We start from the raw sequence: 24,640 nt of genomic DNA on the forward strand, positions 1-24,640 counted from the left end.
CTTAGGCTGCCTCTAAAAATCTTAAAAAATCCACGTTTATTTGGGCCTTAAGCTGCCTCTAAAAATCTTAAAAAATCCACGTTTATTTGGGCCTTAGGCTGCCTCTAAAAATCTTTAAAAAATCCACGTTTATTTGGGCCTTAAACTGCCTCTAAAAATCTTTAAAAAATCCACGTTTATTTGAGACTTAGGCTGCCTCTAAAAATGTTTAAAAAAATCCACGGTTATTTGGGCCTTAGGCTGCCTCTAAAAATTTTTAAAAAATCCACTTTTATTTGGGCCTTAGGCTGCCTCTAAAAATCTTAAAAAATCCACGTTTATTTAAGCCTAAGGCTGCCTCTAAAAATCTTTAAAAATCCACTTATATTTAAGCCTAAGGCTGCCTCTAAAAATCTTTAAAAAATCCACGTTTATTTGGGCCTTAGGCTGCCTCTAAAAATCTTTAAAAAATCCACGTTTATTTGGGCCTTAGGCTGCCTCTAAAAATCTTTAAAAAAATCCACGTTTATTTGGGCCTTAGGCTGCCTCTAAAAATCTTTAAAAAATCCACGTTTATTTGGGCCTTAGGCTGCCTCTAAAAATCTTTAAAAAATCCACGCTTATTTGGGCCTTAGGCTGCCTCTAAAAATCTTTAAAAAATCCACGTCTAGTTGGGCCTTAGGCTGCCTCTAAAAATCTTTAAAAAATGCACGTCTAGTTGGGCCTTAGGCTGCCTCTAAAAATCTTTAAAAAATGCACGTCTAGTTGGGCCTTAGGCTGCCTCTAAAAATCTTTAAAAAATGCACGTCTAGTTGGGCCTTAGGCTGCCTCTAAAAATCTTTAAAAATTCCAAGTCTAGTTGGGCCTTAGGCTGCCTCTAAAAATCTTTAAAAAATCCACGTCTAGTTGGGCCTTAGACTGCCTCTAAAAATCTTTAAAAAATCCACGTTTATTTGGGCCTTAGACTGCCTCTAAAAATCTTTAAAAAAATCCACGTTTATTTGGGCCTTAGGCTGCCTCTAAAAATCTTTAACAAATCCACGTTTATTTGGGCCTTAGGCTGCCTCTAAAAATCTTTAAAAAATCCACGTTTATTTGGGCCTTAGGCTGGCTCTAAAAATCTTTAAAAAATCCACGTTTATTTGGGCCTTAGGCTGCCTCTAAAAATCTTTAAAAAATCCACGTTTATTTGGGCCTTAGGCTGCCTCTAAAAATCTTTAAAAAATCCACGTTTATTTGGGCCTTAGGCTGCCTCTAAAAATCTTTAAAAAATCCACGTATATTTGGGCCTTAGGCTGCCTCTAAAAATCGTTTAAAATCCACGTTTATTTAGACCTTAGGCTGCCTCTAAAAATCTTTAAAACTCCACACCTAGATGGGCCTTAGGCTGCCTCTAAAAATCTTTAAAAAATCCGCATTTATTTGGGCATTGGGCTGACCCCAAAAATCTTTAAAAAATCCACGCTTATTTGGGCCTTAGGCTGCTTCTAAAAATCTTTAAAAAATCCACGTTTATATGGGCCTTAGGCTGCCTCTAAAAATCTTTAAAACTCCAAACATAGATGGGCCTTAGGCTGCCTCTAAAGATTTTAAAAAAATTCACGCTTATTTGGGCCTTAGGCTGCCTCTAAAAATCTTTAAAAAATCCACGTTTATTTGGGCCTTAGGCTGCCTCTAAAATCTTAAAAAATCCACGATTATTTGGGCCTTAGGCTGCCTTTAAAAATTTTTAAAAAAATCCGCGTTCAATTGGAACTGAGGCTGCCTCTAAAAATCTTTAAAAATCCACGTTTATTTGGGCCTTAGGCTGCCTATAAAAATCTTTAAAAACTCCACGTTTATTTGGGCCTTAGGCTGCCTCTAAAAATGTTTAAAAAATCCACGTTTATTTGGGCCTTAGGCTGCCTATAAAAATCTTTAAAAACTCCACGTTTATTTGGGCCTTAGGCTGCCTCTAAAAATCTTTAAAGAATCCACGTTTATTTGGGTCATAGGCTGCCTTTTAAAATCTTTAAAAAAATCCACGTTTATTTGGGCCTTAGGCTGCCTCTAAAAATCTTTAAAAAATCCACGTATATTTGGGCCTTAGGCTGCCTCTAAAAATCGTTTAAAATCCACGTTTATTTAGACCTTAGGCTGCCTCTAAAAATCTTTAAAATTCCACGTTTATTTGGGCCTTAGGCTGCCTCTAAAAATCTTTAAAAAATCCGCATTTATTTGGGCATTGGGCTGACCCCAAAAATCTTTAAAAAATCCACGCTTATTTGGGCCTTAGGCTGCTTCTAAAAATCTTTAAAAAATCCACGTTTATATGGGCCTTAGGCTGCCTCTAAAAATCTTTAAAACTCCAGACCTAGATGGGCCTTAGGCTGCCTCTAAAGATTTTAAAAAAATTCACGCTTATTTGGGCCTTAGGCTGCCTCTAAAAATCTTTAAAAAATCCACGTTTATTTGGGCCTTAGGTTGCCTCTAAAAATCTTTAAAAAATCCACGTTTATTTGGGCCTTAGGCTGCCTCTAAAAATCTTTAAAAAATCCAAGTCTAGTTGGGCCTTTGGCTGCCTCTAAAAATCTTTAAAAATCCACGTCTAGTTGGGCCTTAGGCTGCCTCTAAAAATCTTTAAAAAATCCACGTTTATTTGCGCCTTAGGCTGCCTCTAAAAATATTTAAAAAAATCCAGGTGCCACATAATAACATTTGTTCTCTCTCTCTCCCTCCCCCTCTCTAGCATTGATGCCACCACTCCCCACGATGCTGGTATCTACAAGTGCTTGATCAGCAACAAGGAGGGTGAGATCAAGGGTGTTGCCAAGGTCCAAGTGTTGCCCAAGGAAACCAAACCCGAATTTGTGGCCGAGCTCACAGATGCCCGCAGCATTGAAGGTTTCCCCGTTAAAATGGATGTCAAGGTTGTCTCCTACCCTGCCCCCGAAGTTAAATGGTTCCACAATGGCACTGAATTGTCACCCCAGGACAAGAAACATCATGCCATTATTGAAAATCCCGATCATACCTACAGCTTGATTATTGAGAAACCCTCTGTGGCCGATTCTGGTCTCTATGAAGTTATTGCCAGCAATGTTAAGGGTAGTGCTGCCTCCAAAGCTAAACTCTTTGTGGCTCCTGTTACCGATGAAAATGCCGCCGAAGAGGCACCCAGCTTTGTTTCCTCTTTGCGTGATGCCAATGCTGATGAGGGTCAACAATTGTCACTTTCAGCTCCCTTCTTGGGTAATCCCATGCCTGAAACTATTTGGACCAAGGATGGTGTCCAATTGCAACCCAGTGAACGTATCCTCATGACCAATGACGGCAAACATGTTGGTTTGATTATTAACCCCGCCGAGACAGGAGATTCCGGTGTGTACAGCTGTTTGTTGGCCAATCCTTTGGGTGAGGACACTTCGACGTGTAATGCCAATGTTCGCAAGGTTTACAAGAAGCCTGTATTCACACAAAAGATTACCGACCAACAGCAAGTATACGGTGGTGATGCCAAGATATCGGTTAGCGTATCTGGTGTACCATATCCCGAATTGACGTGGTTCTTTAATGACAAGCCCATTGCGGATGGTGACAAATACTACATGAAACATGATGGTGATCATCACACCTTGACGGTGCGTGATTGCAATGATGGCGATAAGGGTGTGTACAAGTGCATTGCCACCAATCGTGAGGGTAAGGATATTACCCAGGGCCGTTTGGATATTGTTAATGAAATGTAAGTTTTTTTCAAGAAATTTCGCCACAATTACCCGAATTTCATAATTTATGACTTTGCAGCAAGAAACATGCCCGCTCTGAACCACCTGTATTCCTCAAGAAGATTGGTGATTGCGACATTTACCCTGGCATGGATGCCAAATTCACTGCCATGGCCACTGGTTATCCCAAACCCGAAGTTGAATGGTTCAAAAATGGCCAGAAGTTGTTCCCCACCGATCGTATCCACATTGAAACTGAGGGTAATGGTCTGATGCGTTTGTGCATCAAGAATGCCGATGAATCGGATGTCGGCCGTTACACCTGCCGTGTTTTCAATCCCCATGGCGATGAACAGTGTGAAGCTGAATTGTTGTTCGACAGTAAGTCAAGGATTTTTTCTTTTTCCCTTTAAAAACTAGAAATTGAAATATTATACCGAGGGTAGATGCATTATCCGTCTAACAAAAAAGCTTATCCAAGTAATTTCGAAGCATCACTCGCATTATCCGAGTAATGTAGAAACATTTTCCGATTTATTCGAGTAACATAGAAACATTATTGGCATTATCCGAGTAGGGCAGAAACATTATCCGTTTTATCCGAGAGACGTAGAAACATTATTCGCGAAATCCGACTAACATGGATGAATTTTCGGAGTAAAATTAAAACAATATCCGCATTATCCGAGTTATATATATACTCTTTCCGTGTTATCTGAGTAACGTAGAAACAATATCTGCATTATCTGAGTAACGTAGATACATTACCGTCTTTATCTGAACATAGTATAAACCTTATCCGCTTTATCTGAGTAATATGTAGCATTTATCCGTATTATCTAAGCAGGCTTGAAGCTATAGATGATAATTATAATGAACCTAGAAACGTTATCCCCCGATTAATAAGTAAAATGGAACATTATCCCTGCTGCCAAAGAAACGTATACACATTATCCGCATGAGAGTAACATTATCCCAGTAAGGTAGAAATGCATACATTACTATCCGAGAGATCTAGAGGCATTATCTGCGTTATCTGTGCAATTAGGTGCATTATCCGTGTTATCTGAGTAACATATAATGGTTATTCGTGTTATCTAATTAGCCTTGACGCTATCATTGATAATTAGAAGTGACCTAGAAACGTTATCCACATTATCCGTTATTATTGGAATGACTTAGAAGCATTATCAGCGTAATACGAGTAATGGAGTAGGATGATCTAGAATATCTAACATCAATCATTTAGCCATCTGAGTTATTCCAATAATTTGCAAAAGTTATAGATACAATATCAACGATGTTTTGATAACGTAAATGTATTATCTAGCTTCTTTGGATAATTAGAAACACTATCCAAGAAGCTTGGATAGTGTAGATACATTATCCATGTTGTTTGCAAAACGTAGACACATTTTCTACCTTATTTGGACACAATAGATACATTATATATGTTAGTTGGATAACGTAGATAGATTATAAACATTATCTGGATAAAATGCATCTATTCCACGACGATTGGATAACGTAAATACGTTACCCATGTTATCTGGATAATATTGACACATTATCTTGTTATTTGGATAACGTAGATACATTATCCACGCTGTGTGGATAACGTAGATACATTATCCATGTTATATCGATAACGCAGATACATTATCCATGTTATCTGGATAATGTTGATACATTGCCCACGTTGTTTAGATAACGTAGATACATTATCTAAGTTAGTTGGATAACGTAGATATATTATCTAAGTTAGTTGGATAACGTAGATATATTATCCACATCGATTGGATAAAGTAGATGCATTATCCACGTCGATTGGATAACGTAGATACATTATTCATGTTATCTGGATAATGTTGATACATTATCCTGTTTTTGGATAACGTAGATACATTATCCACGTTATCTGGATAATGTTTATACATTGCCCACGTTGTTTAGATAACGTAGATACATTTTCTATGTTAGTTGGATAACGTAGATACATTATCCACATCGATTGGATAAAGTAGATGCATTATCTACGTCGATTGGAAGACGTAGATACATTCTCCATGTTATCTGTATAATGCTGATACATTATCTTGTTATTTGGATAACGTATATACATTATCTACGTAGTGTGGAAACGTAGATGCATTATCCATGTTATCTGTATAATGTTGATACATTATCTTGTTATTTGGATAACGTAGATACATTATCCACGCTGTGTGGATAACGTAGATGCTCTATCCACGACGATTGGATAACGTAGATACATTTTCCAAGTTATATAGATAACGTAGATGCATTATCTCGTTATTTGGATAACGTGGATACATTATCCACGCTGTGTGGATAACGTGGGTGCATTATCCACGACGATTGGATAACGTAGATACATTATCTAAGTTAGTTGGAAAGCGTAGATACACTATCCACATCGATCGATACATTCTTCATGTTATCTAGATAATGTTGATACATTATCTTGTTATTTGGATAACGTAGATACATTATCCACGATGTGTGGATAACGTAGATGCATTATCCACGATGATTGGATAACGTAGGTACATTATCCATGTTATCTGGATAATGTTGACACATTATCTTGTTATTTGGATAAAGTAGATACATTATCCACGCTGTGTGGATAACGTAGGTGCATTATCCACTATGATTGGATAACGTAGGTACATTATCCATGTTATCTGGATAATGTTGATACATTATCTTGTTTTTTGGATAACGTAGATACGTTATCCACGTCGATTGGATAACGTAGATACATTCTTCATGTTATCTAGATAATGTTGATACATTATCTTGTTATTTGGATAACGTAGATATATTATCCACATCGATTGGATAAAGTAGATGCATTATCCACGTCGATTGGATAACGTAGATACATTCTTCATGTTATCTGGATAATGTTGATACATTATCCTGTTATTTGGATAACGTAGATACAATATCCACGTTATCTGGATAATGTTTATACATTGCCCACGTTGTTTAGATAACGTAGATACATTTTTTATGTTAGTTGGATAACGTAGATACATTATCCACATCTATTGGACAAAGTAGATGCATTATCTACGTCGATTGGATGACGTAGATACATTCTCAATGTTATCTGTATAATGCTGATACATTATCTTGTTATTTGGATAACACTCCACGTAGTGTGGAAACGTAGATGCATTATCCACTAAGATTGGATAACGTAGGTACATTATCCATGTTATCTGGATAATGTTGATACATTATCCTGTTATTTGGATAACGTAGATACATTATCCACGCTGTGTGGATAACGTAGATGGACTATCCAGGACGATTGGATAACGCAGATACATTTTCCAAGTTATATAGATAACGTAGATGCATTATCTCGTTATTTGGATAACGTGGATACCTTATCCACGCTGTGTGGATAACGTAGGTGCACTATCCACGACGATTGGATAACGTAGATACATTTTCCAAGTTATATTGATAACGTAGATACATTATCCATGTTATCTGGATGATGTTGGTACATTGCCCACGTTGTTTAGATAACGTATATACATTATCTAAGTTAGTTGGATAACGTAGATACATTATCCACATCGATTGGATAAAGTAGATACATTATCTACGTCGATTGGATAACGTAGATACATTCTCCATGTTGTCTGTATAATGCTGATACATTATCTTGTTATTTGAATAACGTAGATACATTATCCACGTAGTGTGGAAACGTAGATGCATTATCCACGACGATTGGATAACGTAGGTACATTATCCATGTTAGTTAGATAATGTTGATACATTAACTTGTTATTTGGATAACGTAGATACATTATCCACGACGATTGGATAACGTAGATACATTTTCCAAGTTATATAGATAACGTAGATGCATTATCTCGTTATTTGGATAACGTGGATACATTATCCACGCTGTGTGGATAACGTAGGTGCATTATCCACGACGATTGTATAACGTAGATACATTATCTAAGTTCGTTGGAAAGCGTAGATACACTATCCACATCGATTGGATAAAGTAGATGCATTATCCACGACGATCGGACAACGTAGATATATTATCCTTGTTATTTGGATAATGTTGATACATTGTCCACGTTGTTTAGATAACATGGATACATTATATAAGTTAGTTGGATAACGTAGATACATTATCCACGTTGATTGGATAACGTACATACATTCTTAATGTTATCTAGATAATGTTGATACATTATCTTGTTATTTGGGTAACGTAGATACATTATCCACGCTGTGTGAATAACGTAGGTGCATTATCCACGATGATTGGATAACGTAGATACAGTATCCATGTTATCTGAATAATGGTGATAAATTACCCACGGTGTTTAGATAACGTAAATACATTATCTAAGTTTGTTGGATAAAGGAGATACACTATCCACATCGATTGGATAAAGTAGATGCATTATCCACGTCGATTGGATAACGTAGATACATTATCCATGTTATCTGAATAATGGTGATAAATTACATACGGTGTTTAGATAACGTAGATACATTATCTAAGTTAGTTGGATAAAGGATATACATTATCCACATCGATCGGATAAAGTAGATGCATTATCCAAGTCGATTGGATAACGTAGATACATTTTCCATGTTATCTGGATAATGTTGATACATTATCTTGTTATTTGGATAACGTAGATACATTATCCACGATGATTGGATAACGTAGGTACATTATCCATCTGGATAATGTTGATACATTATCTTGTTATTTGGATAACGTTGATGCATTATCCACAACGATTGGTTAACGTAGATACATTTTCCAAGTTATATAGATAACGTAGATACATTATCTCGTTATTTGGATAAGGTGGATACATTATCCACGGTGTGTGGATAACGTTGATGCATTATCCACGTCGATTGGATAACGAAGATGCATTATCCATGTTATCCGAATAATGGTGATAAATTATCCACGGTGATTAGATAACGTAGATACATTATCTAAGTTAGTTGGAAAACGTAGATACATTATCCACATCGATTGGATAAAGTAGATGCATTATCCACGACGATTGGATAACGTAGATACATTATCCATGTTATCTAAATAATGGTTATAAATTGCCCACGGTGTTTAGATAATGTAAATACAATATCTAAGTTATTTGGATAACGTAGATACATTATCCACATCGATTGGATAAAGTAGATGCATTATTCACGACGATTGGATAACGTAGACACATTATCCATGTTATCTGGATAATGTTGATGCATTAAATTGTTATTTGGATAACGTAGATATATTATCCACGCTCTGCGTATAACGTAGATTCATTATCCACGACGTTTGGATAACGTAGATACATTTCCCATGTACATTGATACATTATCGACGTTGTTTGGATAATGTAGATAAATTGTCTATGTTATTTGTATAACATAGATACATTATCCACATCGATTTTATAACGTATGAATCTATGTTATCTGGATAATGTTGACACATTATCTTGTTATTTGGATAACGTAGGTACATTATCCACGCAGCGTGGATAACATTATTTGGATAACGTAGGTTATCTGAATAAGCAGTTGCATTATCCACGTCGATTGAATGACGTAGATACGTAATACATGTTATATGGATAACGTAGATACATAGCCCACGTTGTTTGGATAACGTAGATACATTATCTATGTTATTTCCATAACGTAGATACATTATCCATGTTATTCGTATAACGGAGATACATTGTCCATGTTTTTTTGTATAAATTCTTGTCTGCATTACCTGAAACCACTATCCACCCCATCCTAATTTTGTCCACGTTATCTTAATGAAGTAAAGCTATTATCCACATTATCCTAATTATGTATAGTCATCATCCAATTTATCCACATAACGTAAAACCAAGATCAACCTTTCGCTTATATTTGTTTTTTCCTCAAATCCTTCAACATTCTGAGATTAATTCTAACCTCTCACCGTTTTCCACACAGCCGTTGATAGCCCACTGCAAGGTGCCATTGCCGATCAATATCGTGACTACAAGAAATACAAACATACCGGCGTACCCAACCCCTTGCCCGATGCCCCCATCATTTTGAAGATGACCGATCGCTATTTGCAATTGGCCTGGAAACCTTCGGTACCCAACATGCCACGCTATCCCGTCACCTATTTGGTTGAAATGTTGGATTTGCCCGATGGCGAATGGCGTACCATTCGTACTGGTGTACGCAGCTGTGCCTGTAATGTTGGTGATTTGGAACCTTTGAGAGATTATCGTTTCCGTGTACGTGTTGAGAATAAGTTTGGTGTCAGCGATCCCAGTCCCTATGTGCAGACTTATAGATCCAAGTTGGTGCCGGAACCACCAAAATCATACACCTATTTGGCTCCTGGTGTAGATTTCAGGCCCGAAACCTCACCCTACTTCCCCAAGGACTTTGACATTGAATGTCCACCCCGTGATGGTATGGCCCAGGCGCCACAATTCTTGCGTCGTGAAAATGACATCAGCTATGGTGTGAAGGGTCACAATGTTGAACTTATGTGGTTTGTCTATGGTTATCCTAAGCCCAAGATGACCTACTACTTTGATGACATGCTGATTGAACCTGGTGGTCGTTTTGACTACAGTTACACACGTAACGGCCAGGCTACATTGTTCGTTAACAAGTAAGTAGGGGGATGGGGAACTCCTGGAGGGGAAATATTTCATTTTCTCATCTTCTTTTTTGCAGAATGTTGGATCGCGATGTTGGCTGGTATGAAGCCGTAGCCACCAATGAGCATGGTGAAGCCCGCCAACGTGTCCGCTTGGAACTTGCCGAATATCCACGTTTCACCAAACGTCCTGATGAGACCTTCATTATGTCTCGCAAGAATGGCCGCATTGAGGCCCATGTTGTTGGTATTCCCTATCCCGAAATCCGCTGGTACAAGGATTGGCAACCATTGGCTGAAACTAGCCGCATTAAGATGCGTTTCATTGAACCCAATGTCCACATTTTGTCTCTGAGCGATTGTATCCTCAAGGATGCCGGTCTCTATTCGATCAGTGCCCGCAACATTGCCGGCAGTGTCAGCACCTCCGTTATGGTCCACATTGAGGACAATGAAGACCAATATATCTTCAATACCTATGGACGCCACCCCTATGTCCGTCCCAAGAACTTCCGTTTCGAGGATAAATATGATATCGGTGATGAGCTGGGTCGTGGTACTCAGGGCATTACCTATCATGCTGTGGAGAGAGCCACCGGCGATAACTACGCCGCCAAGATTATGTATGGCAAGTCAGAGATCCGTCCATTCATGTTGAATGAATTGGAAATGATGAATATGTTAAACCACAAGAATTTGATTCGCCTCCATGATGCCTACGATACGGAACGTAATGTTACCTTGATTATGGAATTGGCTGCTGGTGGTGAATTGGTTAGGGATAATTTGTTGAGACGTGACTACTATCGTGAACGTGATATTGCCAACTATATTAGACAGGTGCTGTGGGGTTTGGAGCACATGCATGAGAACGGTGTTGGCCACATGGGTTTGACGGTGAGTTCACACGCACTACATTTTTTATCTAAGAAAGCAAATATAACATTTCCTTTTCCCCTTGCAGATCAAGGATCTCCTCATCTCTGTGGTGGGTGGTGATTACCTGAAAATCTCCGATTTTGGCTTGGCTCGCCGCATCCACACCCATGCCTTGACCACCTTGGATTATGGCATGCCTGAATTTGTGTCCCCCGAAGTTGTAAACAAGGAGGGTGTTAGCTTCTCCCATGATATGTGGACCGTAGGTCTCATCACATATGTCCTGCTTTCTGGCCACAATCCCTTCCGTGGCGCCAATGACCGCGAAACTTTGCAACGCATCAAGGAAGGCCACTGGGATTTCAGCGACTCCATTTGGACTCACATCTCTGATGATGGTCGTGATTTCATTAAACGCCTCTTAGTCTACAGTCCCGAGGAACGTATGGATGTCAAGACTGCCTTGAGACATCCTTGGTTCTTTATGTTGGATCGCAAGGTATCCGATGATGAATATCGCATCAATACCGATCGTTTGAGAAATTACTACAACGATTTCCGTGATTGGTATGCCAATGCTTCGTGCAAGCATTACTTCAGACGTCGCCGCTTGAGTGGCTGCTGGACTCATCCCTCGAAAATGGTCTATCCACCTGGTTTGGTTTACACCCCCGAGGCAACACCCGAACGTACTCCTGAACCAAGAGTACGCACCAAACGTGTGGAAACATATTCGAAATTCTTGCATCCTGATTATGAATTGGGTATTATACAATCGGAGAGTCAGTAAGTATTCGGAAATCGGGGTTAGAAGACAAGGAAGATGAAGAAGGCTATGGCTATGCTGCTTTATGCTAGAGCTTTTGTGCAGTAATTTGTATTGGGGTTTATCTTTGGCTTTGATTGGAAATACTCTCAATTCGGAGGCAAGGAAAAACTTGCTCTCGATTAAGTTGGACAAAGAGGATTCATTTTCAAACTATTTGGATAACATAGATAAATTATTCGCGTAGACACATTTTACACGTCGTTTGCATAACATAGATACATTATCCACACTATTTGGATAACTTATATACATTATCCACGTTCTTTGGACAAAGTATGTACATTAGATACATTAACCACGTCATTTGGATAACATAGACACATTATCCAAGTCATTTGGATAACTTAGATACATTATCCACGCAAATTGGATAATGCAGATACATTATCCACGTCATTTGGATAATATATATACATTATCCGAGTCATTTGGGTAACTTAGATACATTATCCAAGTTCCTTGAATAACGTGGATATATTATCCACGTACTTTGGATAACGTAGTTACATTATTTACGTTTTCAGATAACGTGGATAAATTATCCACATTCTTCGGATGACGTATATACATTATCTAAGTCATCTGGGTAACGTAGATACCTTATCCACGTCATTTAAAAAAAAACGTAGATACATTATCCACATTGTTAGATAATGTGTATAAATTAATCGCGTTCTTTGGATAACGTAGATAGATTATCTAAGTCATCTAGTTAACATAGATACATTATACACGTCATTTGGATAACGAAGATACATTATCCACGTTTTTAGTTAACGTGGATAAGTTATCCACGTTCTTTGGATAACGTGGATACATTATTTAAGTCATCTGGATAAAGTGGATACATTATCCATGTTAGTTGGATAACTTCGATACATTATGCATGGTCTTTGGATACCGTTATCCACGTTCTTTGATTACGTAGATCAATTTTCCACGTTTTAATATAACGTGGATAAATTATCCCCGTCCTTTGTATGTCGTAGATACATTACGTAAGTGATCTGGATAACGTAGATATATTATCCACGTCATCTGGTTAACATAGATTTATTATCCACGTTCTTTGGATACCATAGATACATTATTCACGTCATCTGGATAACGTGGATACATTATCCGTGTTAGGTGGATAAGTTAGATACAGTATCCACGTAGGTACATTATCCACGGTTTTAGATAACGCAGATACATTATCAACGTTTTTTGATAACGCGGATAAATTATCCACGTTCTTTAGATAACGTAGATACATTGTTTAAGTCATCTGGATAACGTAGATAAATTATCCACGTCATTTAGATAACATACATACATTATTCACGTAATTTAGATAACCTGAATACATTATCCACGTCATTTGGAAAACGTAGATACATTATCCACGTCATTTGGATAACGTAGATACATTATCCACCTCATCTGCGTAACATAAATGAATTATCCACGTTCTCCCGATGACGTAGATACATTATCCACGTCATTTGGATAACGTAAATACATTATCCACGTTTTAGATAACGTGAATAAATTATCCACCTTTTTGTGTAACGTAGGTTTATCATCTAAGTCATCTGGATAAAGTAGATACATTATCCACTTCACTTGGATAACGTAGATACCTTATTCACGTAATTTGGGTAACATAGATACATTATCCACGTTTTTAGATAACGTAGATACATTACCTAAGTCATCTGGACATCGCAGATACATTATCCACGTTAATTGGATAACGTAGATACCTCATCCACGTCATTAGGATACCGTAGATACATTATCCACGTTTGTAGATAACGTAGATACATTGTATGAGTCATCTGGATAACGTAGACACATTATCCAAGTCATTTGGATAACGTAGATACCTTATCCACGTCATTTGGATAACGTAGATACCTTATCCACGTCATTTGGATAACGTGGATATGTTATCTACGTCATTTGGATAACGTAAATACATTATCCACGTTTTTAGATAACAGGAATAAATTATCCACCTTCTTTGGATAAAGTAGATTCATTATCTAAGTCAGCTGGATAAGGTAGATACATTATCCACGTTATTTGGATAACGTAGATACCTTATCCACGTTATTTGGATAACGTAGATACCTTATCCACGTTATTTGGATAACATAGATACCTTACCCACGTCATTTGGGTAACGTAGATACATTATCCACGTCATTTGGATACCTTATCCACGTCATTTGGATAACGTAAATACATAATCCACGTTTTTAGATAAAGTAGATACATAATCTAAGTAATCTGGGTAACGTAGATACATTATCCACGTAATTTGAATAACGTAGATACCTTATCCACTTCATTTGGATAACGTAGATACCTTATCCACGTCATTTGGATAACGTGGATATCTTATCCATGTCATTATCCACGTTTTTAGGTAACGTGAATAAATTTTCCACGTTTTTAGATAACGTGAATAAATTATCCACGTTTTTTGGATAACATAGATTCATTATCTAAGTCATCTGGATAACGTAGATACATTATCCACGTCATTTGGATAACGTAGATACCTTATCCACGTAATTTGGTAACGTAGATACATAATCCACGTTTTAAGATAACGTATATACATTATCTAAGTCATTTGGATAACGTAGATTTATTATCTAAGTAATCTGGACAAAGTAGATACATTATCCACGTCATTTGGATAACGTAGATACCTTATCCACGTCATTTGGATAACGTAGATACATTATCCACCTTTTTAGATAACGTAGATACATTATCTAAGTCATCTGGATAACGTAGATACATTATCCACGTCATTTGGATAACGTAGATACCTTATCCACGTCATTTGGATAACGTAGATACATAATCCACGTCATTTGGATAACGTAGATACATTATCTAAGTCATCTGGATAACGTATATACATTACCCACGTTTGTAGATAACGTAGATACATTGCCTAAGTCATCTGGATAACTTAGATACATTATCCACGTCATTCGGATAACGTATATACCTTATCCACGTCATTTGGATAACGTGGATACATTATCCACGTTCTTAGATAACGTGAATAAATTAACCACCTTCTTTGGATAAAGCAGATTCATTATCTAAGTCAGCTGGATAACGTAGATACATTATCCTCGTCATTTGGATAACGTAGATACCTTATCCACATCATTTGGGTAACGTAGATACATAATCCACGTTTTTAGATGACGTAGATACATAATCCACGTTTTTAGATAACGTATATACATTATCTAAGTCATCTGGATAACGTAGATGCGTTATCCACGTCATTTGGATAACGTAGATACATTATCTAAGTCATCTGGATAACGTAGATACATTATCCACGTTTTTAGATAACGTGAATAAATTATCCACCTTCCTTGGATAAAGTAGATTCATTATCTAAGTCATCTGGATAACGTAGATACATTATCCACGTCATTTGGATAACGTAGATACCTTATCCACGCCATTTGGATAACGTAGATACATTATCCATGTTTCTTGGATAAATTATCGAAGTTTTTTGGATAATGTAGATACATTATACACGTCATCTGGTTAAGGTGGATACATTATCCACGTCGCTTGGATGAAGTAGATACATTATCCACGTCATCTGTATAACGTGGATACATTATCCATGTCAGATCATTATCAACGTCATTTGAATAACTTAGAAAGAGTATCTACTTTATCCGAATAACGCCGACACATTATCCGAATACATTTCAGGATTTTAGAGTTTCTCTAGTTGGGAGTATCTTGAAGTCGGTCCTGTCCGACCTAAGCATTTTCTTGGCGCTTGGCTTATAATTTTCGGCTATAAACTACAAAATCTGATCTAATTTCTTCTCCCTTTCTTCCTCCTAATTTTCTCTTTAGCTACCAATATGGCCCAGACACCTATCTGCTGCAATTGCGTGATGTCAGCTTCCCCGTACGTTTGCGTGAATACATGAAGGTGGCTCATCGCAGATCTCCATCTTTCGCTGCCAACGAAAGCTTGGATTGGTCTCTGCCCATTATTCGTGAACGTCGTCGTTTCACCGATATCATGGATGAAGAAATCGATGATGAACGTACACGCAGCCGTATCAGCATGTATTCGGCTCAAGACTCGTATACCATTAGACGTTTGCGTACCGAATTGGGTCCACGTTTGGATGAATACACCGAAGCTGAGGCCATGATTTCATCGAAACGTGAAGGTTATCCACCATTCTTCAGGGAGAAACCCCAATCGTTGGCCATCACCGAGGGACAACCTGCCCATGTCCATTGCTTTTCCGTTGGCGATCCCAAGCCCACTGTGCAATGGTTCAAGAATGATATGGTTTTGATTGAAAGCAGCCGCATTAAGTTCCACACCGACGAGGATGGTCGTTCGATTTTGCGCTTTGAGCCTGCCATGCAATTCGATGTCGGCGTCTATAAGTGTGTAGCTCGCAATAAGGTTGGTCAGACTGTAGCTAGATGTCGTGTTGTGATTGCCACGTTGCCCGATGCTCCAGATTCGCCTGAAATTTCTGCGGTCAGCGCCACCGAGATTCTGTTGCGTTGGAAACAACCACGTGATGATGGCCACACTTCTGTTCTATGCTACAGTTTGCAATATAAACGAGCTGATGCCGATGCCTGGACTACAATTGCCGATAACATCGATCACGAATTCTATTTGGTGCACGATTTGCAGCCCAACACCCAATACCAGTTCCGTTTGGCCTCTAGAAATCGCATTGGCTGGAGTGATATGGGAATTCCGATTACTGCCCATACCGGAGGCCATGACGCCGCCAAGATCCACATAACCAAGGCCATGAAACATTTGCAACAAATGACCGAAAGTGGTCATGAGGTTTTGCCTGAGGAAGAACGTGTCCACACCGATTACCATTGCGAACGTGAACCACCCAACTGGGTTACCGATCACTCGGTCAATGAAAAATACAGCTTCATTTCGGAAATTGCCCGCGGTGAATTCTCCACCATTGTCAAGGGTATCCAGAAGTCCAGCGATGCTGTTGTTGTAGCCAAGATCTTTGAAATTACCGATGACAACGAGGAGGATATTGTGGCGGAATTCGATAACTTCAAGACATTGAGACATGAACGCATCCCCGCCTTGTTTGCCGCCTACAAGCCCTTGAATGTGCCCATTGCCATTTTCATTATGGAGAAGTTGCAGGGTGCCGATGTTTTGACTTACTTTAGCAGTCGCCACCAATACACTGAACAAATGGTGGCCACCGTTATCTTCCAGCTGTTGGATGCCTTGCAATATTTGCACTGGCGTGGTTATGCCCATTTGAATATCCAACCCGACAATGTTGTAATGGCTTCGGTGCGTTCGGTTCAAATTAAACTGATCGATTTCGGTTGCACCAAGAAGGTCAACAAATTGGGTGTCCAAGTAAGACCTTGTGGCAATTTGGAATTCCAAGCTCCTGAAATGGTTATGGAGGAGCCAGTATTCCCACAAACAGATATCTGGTCGGTGGGTGTTCTCACCTATCTGTTGCTCTCCGGCACCAGTCCTTTCCGTGGTGTTGATGAACACGAGACCAAACAGAATATTGCCTATGTCCGTTATAGGTTTGAGAATCTCTTCGGTGAGGTGACACCAGAGGCCACGAGATTTATTATGTTCCTGTTCAAGCGTCAACCACAGTAAGTTGGAAGAGAAAAACAAAATAATATGAAGGTTCACGTGGTACTCATACTCATTACAAAACCCCTTACTAACTCATTATTTTAACAAGGGCATGGCTCGGGAAATTCATAGTCTAGATTTACATTGATAATTTTCATTAAGGCAGTTGTGGGTTTTATGGAGAGAGAGGTGATACATTTGGAAACTCCTCACCTCTCAACACACTCTTTCACTCACAAACTAACGATTGAAGAAGGAAACTTGTCAGATTTGTAAAGAGAGAAGTTTGCGTTAGGGAATCCTCTACTTCTTAACACACTTTCTCATCAACAAACATACAATTGCAGCAATGGAACTTGCTGAATTTAAATCTGGACTTACTAACATTTAAGAATACACTTCTGCCCATTTCGTATGCTGTTCAGTGCGATATATCGTTAGAAAAATTGTAACATGCGAACCTTCCATTTTATTTATTAATTTCAATATATAATCCCGCTTACTAAATTGCCTTTCTTTTCTTTCACTTCCAGCAAACGTCCATACACCGAAGACTGCCAGGAACACAGATGGCTCATGTCTTCCGACTATATGGTTAAGAAACGCGAAAGAGCCCACTTTTTGGGCAATCGCCTCAAGGAATTCTCCGATGAATATCATTCACAAAAATCTTCCAGCGCCTCTCCCAAACTTGCCTCCATCCAGGGTGGACCAACACCATCGCAGCTGCTTCGATCCAATAGCATACAAGAAGAACTGTTCACCACCTATTAAATGCATTAATTTCTATTATAATTTTTAAAAAATTAACTTTAACATTATTAACAAAAATTCTGGATTTCTGGAGCAAGTTGCAGAACAAGAAGAAGAAGAAGAAGTCTGCGTAACGAATATCTCAAAACAAACATTTCAAACGATTACCAACCATCTTACAACTCACTCTCTCTCTCCCTACCATCATCAACTAACAACAACAACACCAATATCCGACCCGGACACGCGTCTACATTTCACAAACGAAACGAAAATGAAACAACCACATGTTAACATGCATGTGAACCTCCCTTGTTTTTTTTCTGCGGAGGTTATGAAACTTTATTATAACCTAAAAACAAAACAAATTTGTATAGAAAATTGATTTCTCTTTTTATTATTTTGTTGTTTTTGTTACAAAAGCCAAGCTTTAAAACAAATAATTTGTTAAAAGAATTTTTAAAAACAAAATGAAGAATATTGGTATGGAATTTTTTTATTTAAGTAACTTAAAATGGAATAAATTGAAATTTTAGGGGAAAAGAACAAATTCAATTTAAATTATTTGTAAACATAAATAAAACACACATTTTAAATTGTATATTTATTTTATTTAATAAATATTTATTACAAAAAAACTTTAAAATTTTGAGTTATAACGCACTTTATTCAAAACCTGGGGTCAATATTTTTATGTAGGAGTCAAACGACAATTTCTATAGACCCTGAAAGAAAGGGTGCTTCCAAAGACCCTTTCTAAGAGACTCTTTCTGAAAAACAGGGTGCTTCTATAGTCCCTCTCGGAAAGAAAGGGTGCTTCTATAGTCCCCCCTTTGGCAAAGAAAGGGTGCTTCTATAGTCCCTTTCGGAAAGAAAGGGTGCTTCTATAGTCCCTTTCGGAAAGAAAGGGTGCTTCTATAGTCCCTTTCGGAAAGAAAGGGTGCTTCTAAAGTCCCTTTCGGAAAGAAAGGGTGCTTCTATAGTCCCTTTCGGAAAGAAAGGGTGCTTCTATAGTCGCTTTCGGAAAGAAAGGGTGCTTCTATAGTCCCTTTCGGAAAGAAAGGGTGCTTCTATAGTCCCTTTCGGAAAGAAAGGGTGCTTCTATAGTCCCTTTCGGAAAGAAAGAGTGCTTCTATAGTCCCTTTCGGAAAGAAAGGGTGCTTCTATAGTCGCTTTCGGAAAGAAAGGGTGCTTCTATAGTCCCTTTCGGAAAGAAAGGGTGCTTCTATAGTCCCTTTCGGAAAGAAAGGGTGCTTCTATAGTCCCTTTCGGAAAGAAAGGGTGCTTCTATAGTCTCTTTCGGAAAGAAAGGGTGCTTCTATAGTCTCTTTCGGAAAGAAAGGGTGCTTCTATAGTCACTTTCGGAAAGAAAGGGTGCTTCTATAGTCACTTTCGGAAAGAAAGGGTGCTTCCATAGTCACTTTCGGAAAGAAAGGGTGCTCCTATAGTCCCTTTCGGAAAGAAAGGGTGCTCCTATAGTCCCTTTCGGAAAGAAAGGGTGCTTCTATAGTCCCTTTCGGAAAGAAAGAGTGCTTCTATAGTCCCTTTCGGAAAGAAAGGGTGCTTCTATAGTCCCTTTCGGAAAGAAAGGGTGCTTCTATAGTCCCTTTCGGAAAGAAAGGGTGCTTCTATAGCCCCTTTCGGAAAGAAGGGGTGCTTCTATAGTCCCTTTCGGAAAGTAAGGGTGCTCCTATAGTCCCTTTCGAAAAGAAAGGGTGCTTCTATAGTCCCTTTCGGAAAGAAAGGGTGTCTCTATAGTCCCTTTCGGAATGAAAGGGTGCTTCTATAGTCCCTTTCGAAAAGAAAGGGAGCTTCTATAGTCCCTTTCGGAAAGAAGGGAGCTTCTATAGTCCCTTTCGGAAAGAAAGGGTGCTTCTATAGTCCCTTTCGGAAAAAAAGGGTGCTTCTATAGTCCCTTTCGGAAAGAAAGGGTGCTTCTATAGTCACTTTCGGAAAGAAAGGGTGCTTCTATAGTCTCTTTCGGAAAGAAAGGGTGCTTCTATAGTCCCTTTCGGAAAGAAAGGGTGCTTCTATAGTCCCTTTCGGAAAGAAAGGGTGCTTCTATAGTCCCTTTCGGAAAGAAAGGGTGCTTCTATAGTCCCTTTCGGAAAGAAAGGGTGCTTCTATACTCCCTTTCGGAAAGAAAGGGTGCTTCTATAGTCCCTTTTGGAAAGAAAGGGTGCTTCTATAGTCCCTTTCTGAAAGAAAGGGTGCTTCTATAGTCCCTGTCGGAAAGAAAGGGTGCTTCTATAGTCCCTTTATGAAAGAAAGGGTGCTTCTATAGTCCCTTTCTGAAAGAAAGGGTGCTTCTATAGTCCCTTTCGGAAAGAAAGGGTGCTTCTATAGTCCCTTTCGGAAAGAAAGAGTGCTTCTATAGTCCCTTTCGGAAAGAAAGGGTGCTTCTATAGTCCCTTTCGGAAAGAAAGGGTGCTTCTATAGTCCCTTTCGGAAAGAAAGGGTGCTTCTATAGTCCCTTTCGGAAAGAAAGGGTGCTTCTATAGTCCCTTTCGGAAAGAAAGGGTGCTTCTATAGTCTCTTTCGGAAAGAAAGGGTGCTTCTATAGTCACTTTCGGAAAGAAAGGGTGTTTCTATAGTCTCTTTCGGAAAGAAAGGGTGCTTCTATAGTCCCTTTCGGAAAGAAAGGGTGCTTCTATAGTCCCTTTCGGAAAGAAAGGGTGCTTCTATAGTCCCTTTCGGAAAGAAAGGGTGCTTCTATAGTCCCTTTCGGAAAGAAAGGGTGCTTCTATAGTCCTTTTCGGAAAGAAAGGGTGCTTCTTTAGTCCCTTTCGGAAAGAAAGGGTGCTTCTATAGTCCCTTTCGGAAAGAAAGGGTGCTTCTATAGTCCCTTTCGGAAAGAAAGGGTGCTTCTATAGTCCCTTTCGGAAAGAAAGGGTGCTTCTATAGTCCCTTTCGGAAAGAAAGGGTGCTTCTATAGTTCCTTTCGGAAAGAAAGGGTGCTTCTATAGTCCCTTTCGGAAAGAAAGGGTGCTTCTATAGTCCCTTTCGGAAAGAAAGGGTGCTTCTATAGTCCCTTTCGGAAAGAAAGGGTGCTTCTATAGTCCCTTTCGGAAAGAAAGGGTGCTTCTATAGTCCCTTTCGGAAAGAAAGGGTGCTTCTATAGTTCCTTTCGGAAAGAAAGGGTGCTTCTATAGTTCCTTTCGGAAAGAAAGGGTGCTTCTATAGTCCCTTTCGGAAAGAAAGGGTGCTTCTATAGTCCCTTTCGGAAAGAAAGGGTGCTTCTATAGTCCCTTTCGGAAAGAAAGGGTGCTTCTATAGTCCCTTTCGGAAAGAAAGGGTGCTTCTATAGTCCCTTTCGGAAAGAAAGGGTGCTTCTATAGTTCCTTTCGGAAAGAAAGGGTGCTTCTATAGTCCCTTTCGGAAAGAAAGGGTGCTTCTATAGTCCCTTTCGGAAAGAAAGGGTGCTTCTATAGTCCCTTTCGGAAAGAAAGGGTGCTTCTATAGTCCCTTTCGGAAAGAAAGGGTGCTTCTATAGTCCCTTTCGGAAAGAAAGGGTGCTTCTATAGTTCCTTTCGGAAAGAAAGGGTGCTTCTATAGTCCCTTTCGGAAAGAAAGGGTGCTTCTATAGTCCCTTTCGGAAAGAAAGGGTGCTTCTATAGTCCCTTTCGGAAAGAAAGGGTGATCCTATAGTCCCTTTCGGAAAGAAAGGGTGTTCCTATAGTCCCTTTTGGAAAGGAAGGGTGCTTCTATAGAAAGGGTGCCTCTGAAGGGCCCTTTTTCAAGAAGGGGTGCATCTATAGGTCCTATCTGCCAGAAAGGGTCCCTCTATAGAACTTTTATGCAAGAAAGGGTGCCTCTACAGACCATATATGCCCTTTTTTTAAAAGAAAGGATTCTTTTAAAGAAGAAAGGTATGCCTCTATAGACCCTTTCTGCAAGAAAGGGTGCCCCTATAGACCATATCTGCAAGAAAGGGTGCCTCTAAAAACCTTTTCTGCAAAAACGGTGCCTCTATAGACCTTTTATGCAAGAAAGGAAGCATCTATAGACCCTTTCTGCAAGAAAGGGTGCCTCTACAGACCCTTTATGCAGGGAAGGGTGCCTCTGTAGGCCTTTTCTACAAGAAAGGGTGACTCTGTAGACCCATTATGCAAGAAAGAGTGCCTCTACAGACCCTTAATGCAAGAAATGGTGCTTCACAGACCCTATATGCCCTTGTTTTTAAAAGAAAGAATTCTTCTAAAGAAGGAAGGTGTGCCTCCATAGGCCTTTTCTGCAAAAAAGGGTGCGTTTATAGACCTTTTCTGCAAGAAGAGGTGCCTCTATAGAAAGGGTGTCTCTATAGGCCTTTTCTACGAGAAATGGTGTCTCTGTAGACCCTTTATGCAAGAAAGGGTGCCTCTACAGACCCTTTCTGCTAGAAAAGGTGCCTTAATATACACTTTTTGCAAGAAAGGGTGGCTCTATAGTTCCTATTTACAAGAAAGGGTCCCTCTTTTACCCTTAATGCAAGAAATGGTGCTTCACAGACCCTTTATGCCCTTGTTTTTAAAAGAAAGGATTCTTCTAAAGAAGGAAGGTGTGCCTCTATAGACCCTTTCTGCAAGAAAGGGTGCCCCTATAGGCCCTTTCTGCAAGAAAGGGTGCCTCTATAGGCCCTCTTTACAAAAAAGGGTGCCTCTATAGGCCTTTTCTCCAAAAAAGGGTGCGTTTATAGACCTTTTCTGCAAGAAGAGGTGCCTCTATAGAAAGGGTGTATCTGTAGGCATTTTCTACAAGAAATGGTGTCTCTGTAGACCCTTTATGCAAGAAAGAGTGCCTCTACAGACCCTTTCTGCTAGAAAAGGTGCCTTAAGGCACTTTTTGCACAGAAAGGGTGCCTCTATAGGTCCTATCTGCAAGAAAGGGTCCCTCTATAGACCCTTTTTGCAAGAAAGGGTGCCTCTACAAACCCTTTGTGCCCTTTTTTAAAAGGAAGGAATCTTCTAAAGAAGAAAGGTGTGTCTCCATAGACCCTTTCTGCGAGAAAGGATGCCTCCATAGTCCCTTTAGGCAGGAAAGGGTGCCTCTACAGACCCTTTCTGCTAGAAAAGTTGCCTTTGTAGACCCTTTTTGCAAGAAAGGGTGCCTCCATAGGTCCTATCTTCAAGAAAGGGTCCCTCTATAGACCCTTTATGCAAGAAAGGGTGCTTCTACAGACCCTTTGTGCCCTTTTTGAAGGAAAATATTCTTCTAAAGAAGAAAGGTGTGCCTCTATAGACCGTTTCTGCAAGAAATGGTGCCTCTATAGGCCCTTTATGCTAGAAAGGGTACCTCTATAGGCCCTTTCTGAAGGAAAGGGTGCTTCTATAACCTTGTATGAAAGAAAGGGTGCTTCAGTAGTCCTTTTCTTAAAGAAAGGATGCTTCTATTGTCCTTTTCTGAGAGAAAGGTCGCTTTCTGAAAGATAGTTCCATTGTATTCGACAAATAGTTTTCTTTTCATTGAATATGCTTTTTATACCCTACACCACAATGTGGAAAGGGTATTATAAGTTTGTTTTGGAAAAAATTCATGTAACACCGCGAAATATTCGTCGGAGACCCCCAATGTGGTATACCAATCTTCATATCTCGGCGAGATAAAGCGATTTTGTGATGTGTGTCCGTCCGTGTGTCCGTCTGTCCATTATAAATTGTAATCAAACTCCAGGCCGCAATTACGGACCGATCGTCACGAAATTTGGTATGGAGGTCGGTTTCACATCAGAATATATCGCTATTTTAATTGGTGATGATCGTGAAATATTTAGCGGGTGAAATGGACCAAAAACATAATTTTTATCCGATATTGTAGATGCTCTGTAGGTCGCAATAATAGTCAGATCGCCTCGAAATTTTAAGTAAGGTAAGATTATATGACGACGAGGTAGCTTGCAATTGGAGATGGCGATCAGATAATATTCAGAGGGTTAAATGGACCAAAACTTTTGTGTGAAAATTGTAGAAAATTTTAGTATGCAGCTTAAATCTTTATTCTTGGAAGAGACATTCCGGGCAAGTAAGCTATATTTGGAAGAGGAACGCTTGACCTTTCTATTGATGTCAATTGTGTTGGTGTACATGATAAGATAACAGAGTTACAGCCTAATATACCCTGTTATTTGTTTGTTGTGTAATGATAAACTCACT

The 24,640-nt window shown here is 39.1% G+C and overlaps 1 protein-coding gene across 2 annotated transcripts in view; it reads left to right on the plus strand.

The window, feature by feature from the left end:
* Positions 1–19,158, plus strand: part of Obsc (Obscurin) — a 132,180-nt gene extending 113,022 nt beyond the window's left edge. For both annotated transcript variants that reach the window (XM_073957013.1, XM_073957014.1), the window contains 7 exons: positions 2,708–3,703; positions 3,766–4,067; positions 9,714–10,395; positions 10,461–11,280; positions 11,348–12,048; positions 15,992–17,776; positions 18,293–19,158. In XM_073957013.1, coding sequence (XP_073813114.1) covers positions 2,708–3,703; positions 3,766–4,067; positions 9,714–10,395; positions 10,461–11,280; positions 11,348–12,048; positions 15,992–17,776; positions 18,293–18,533 — 5,527 coding nt within the window. In that variant the 3' untranslated portion in view covers positions 18,534–19,158. The remainder of the gene's footprint in view (positions 1–2,707; positions 3,704–3,765; positions 4,068–9,713; positions 10,396–10,460; positions 11,281–11,347; positions 12,049–15,991; positions 17,777–18,292) is intronic.
* The last annotated feature ends 5,482 nt before the right edge of the window (positions 19,159–24,640 follow it).

Source organism: Musca autumnalis, unplaced genomic scaffold (assembly GCF_047663935.1).
Source record: "Musca autumnalis isolate F117 unplaced genomic scaffold, ASM4766393v1 scaffold_5, whole genome shotgun sequence".
NCBI lineage: Eukaryota > Metazoa > Arthropoda > Insecta > Diptera > Muscidae > Musca > Musca autumnalis.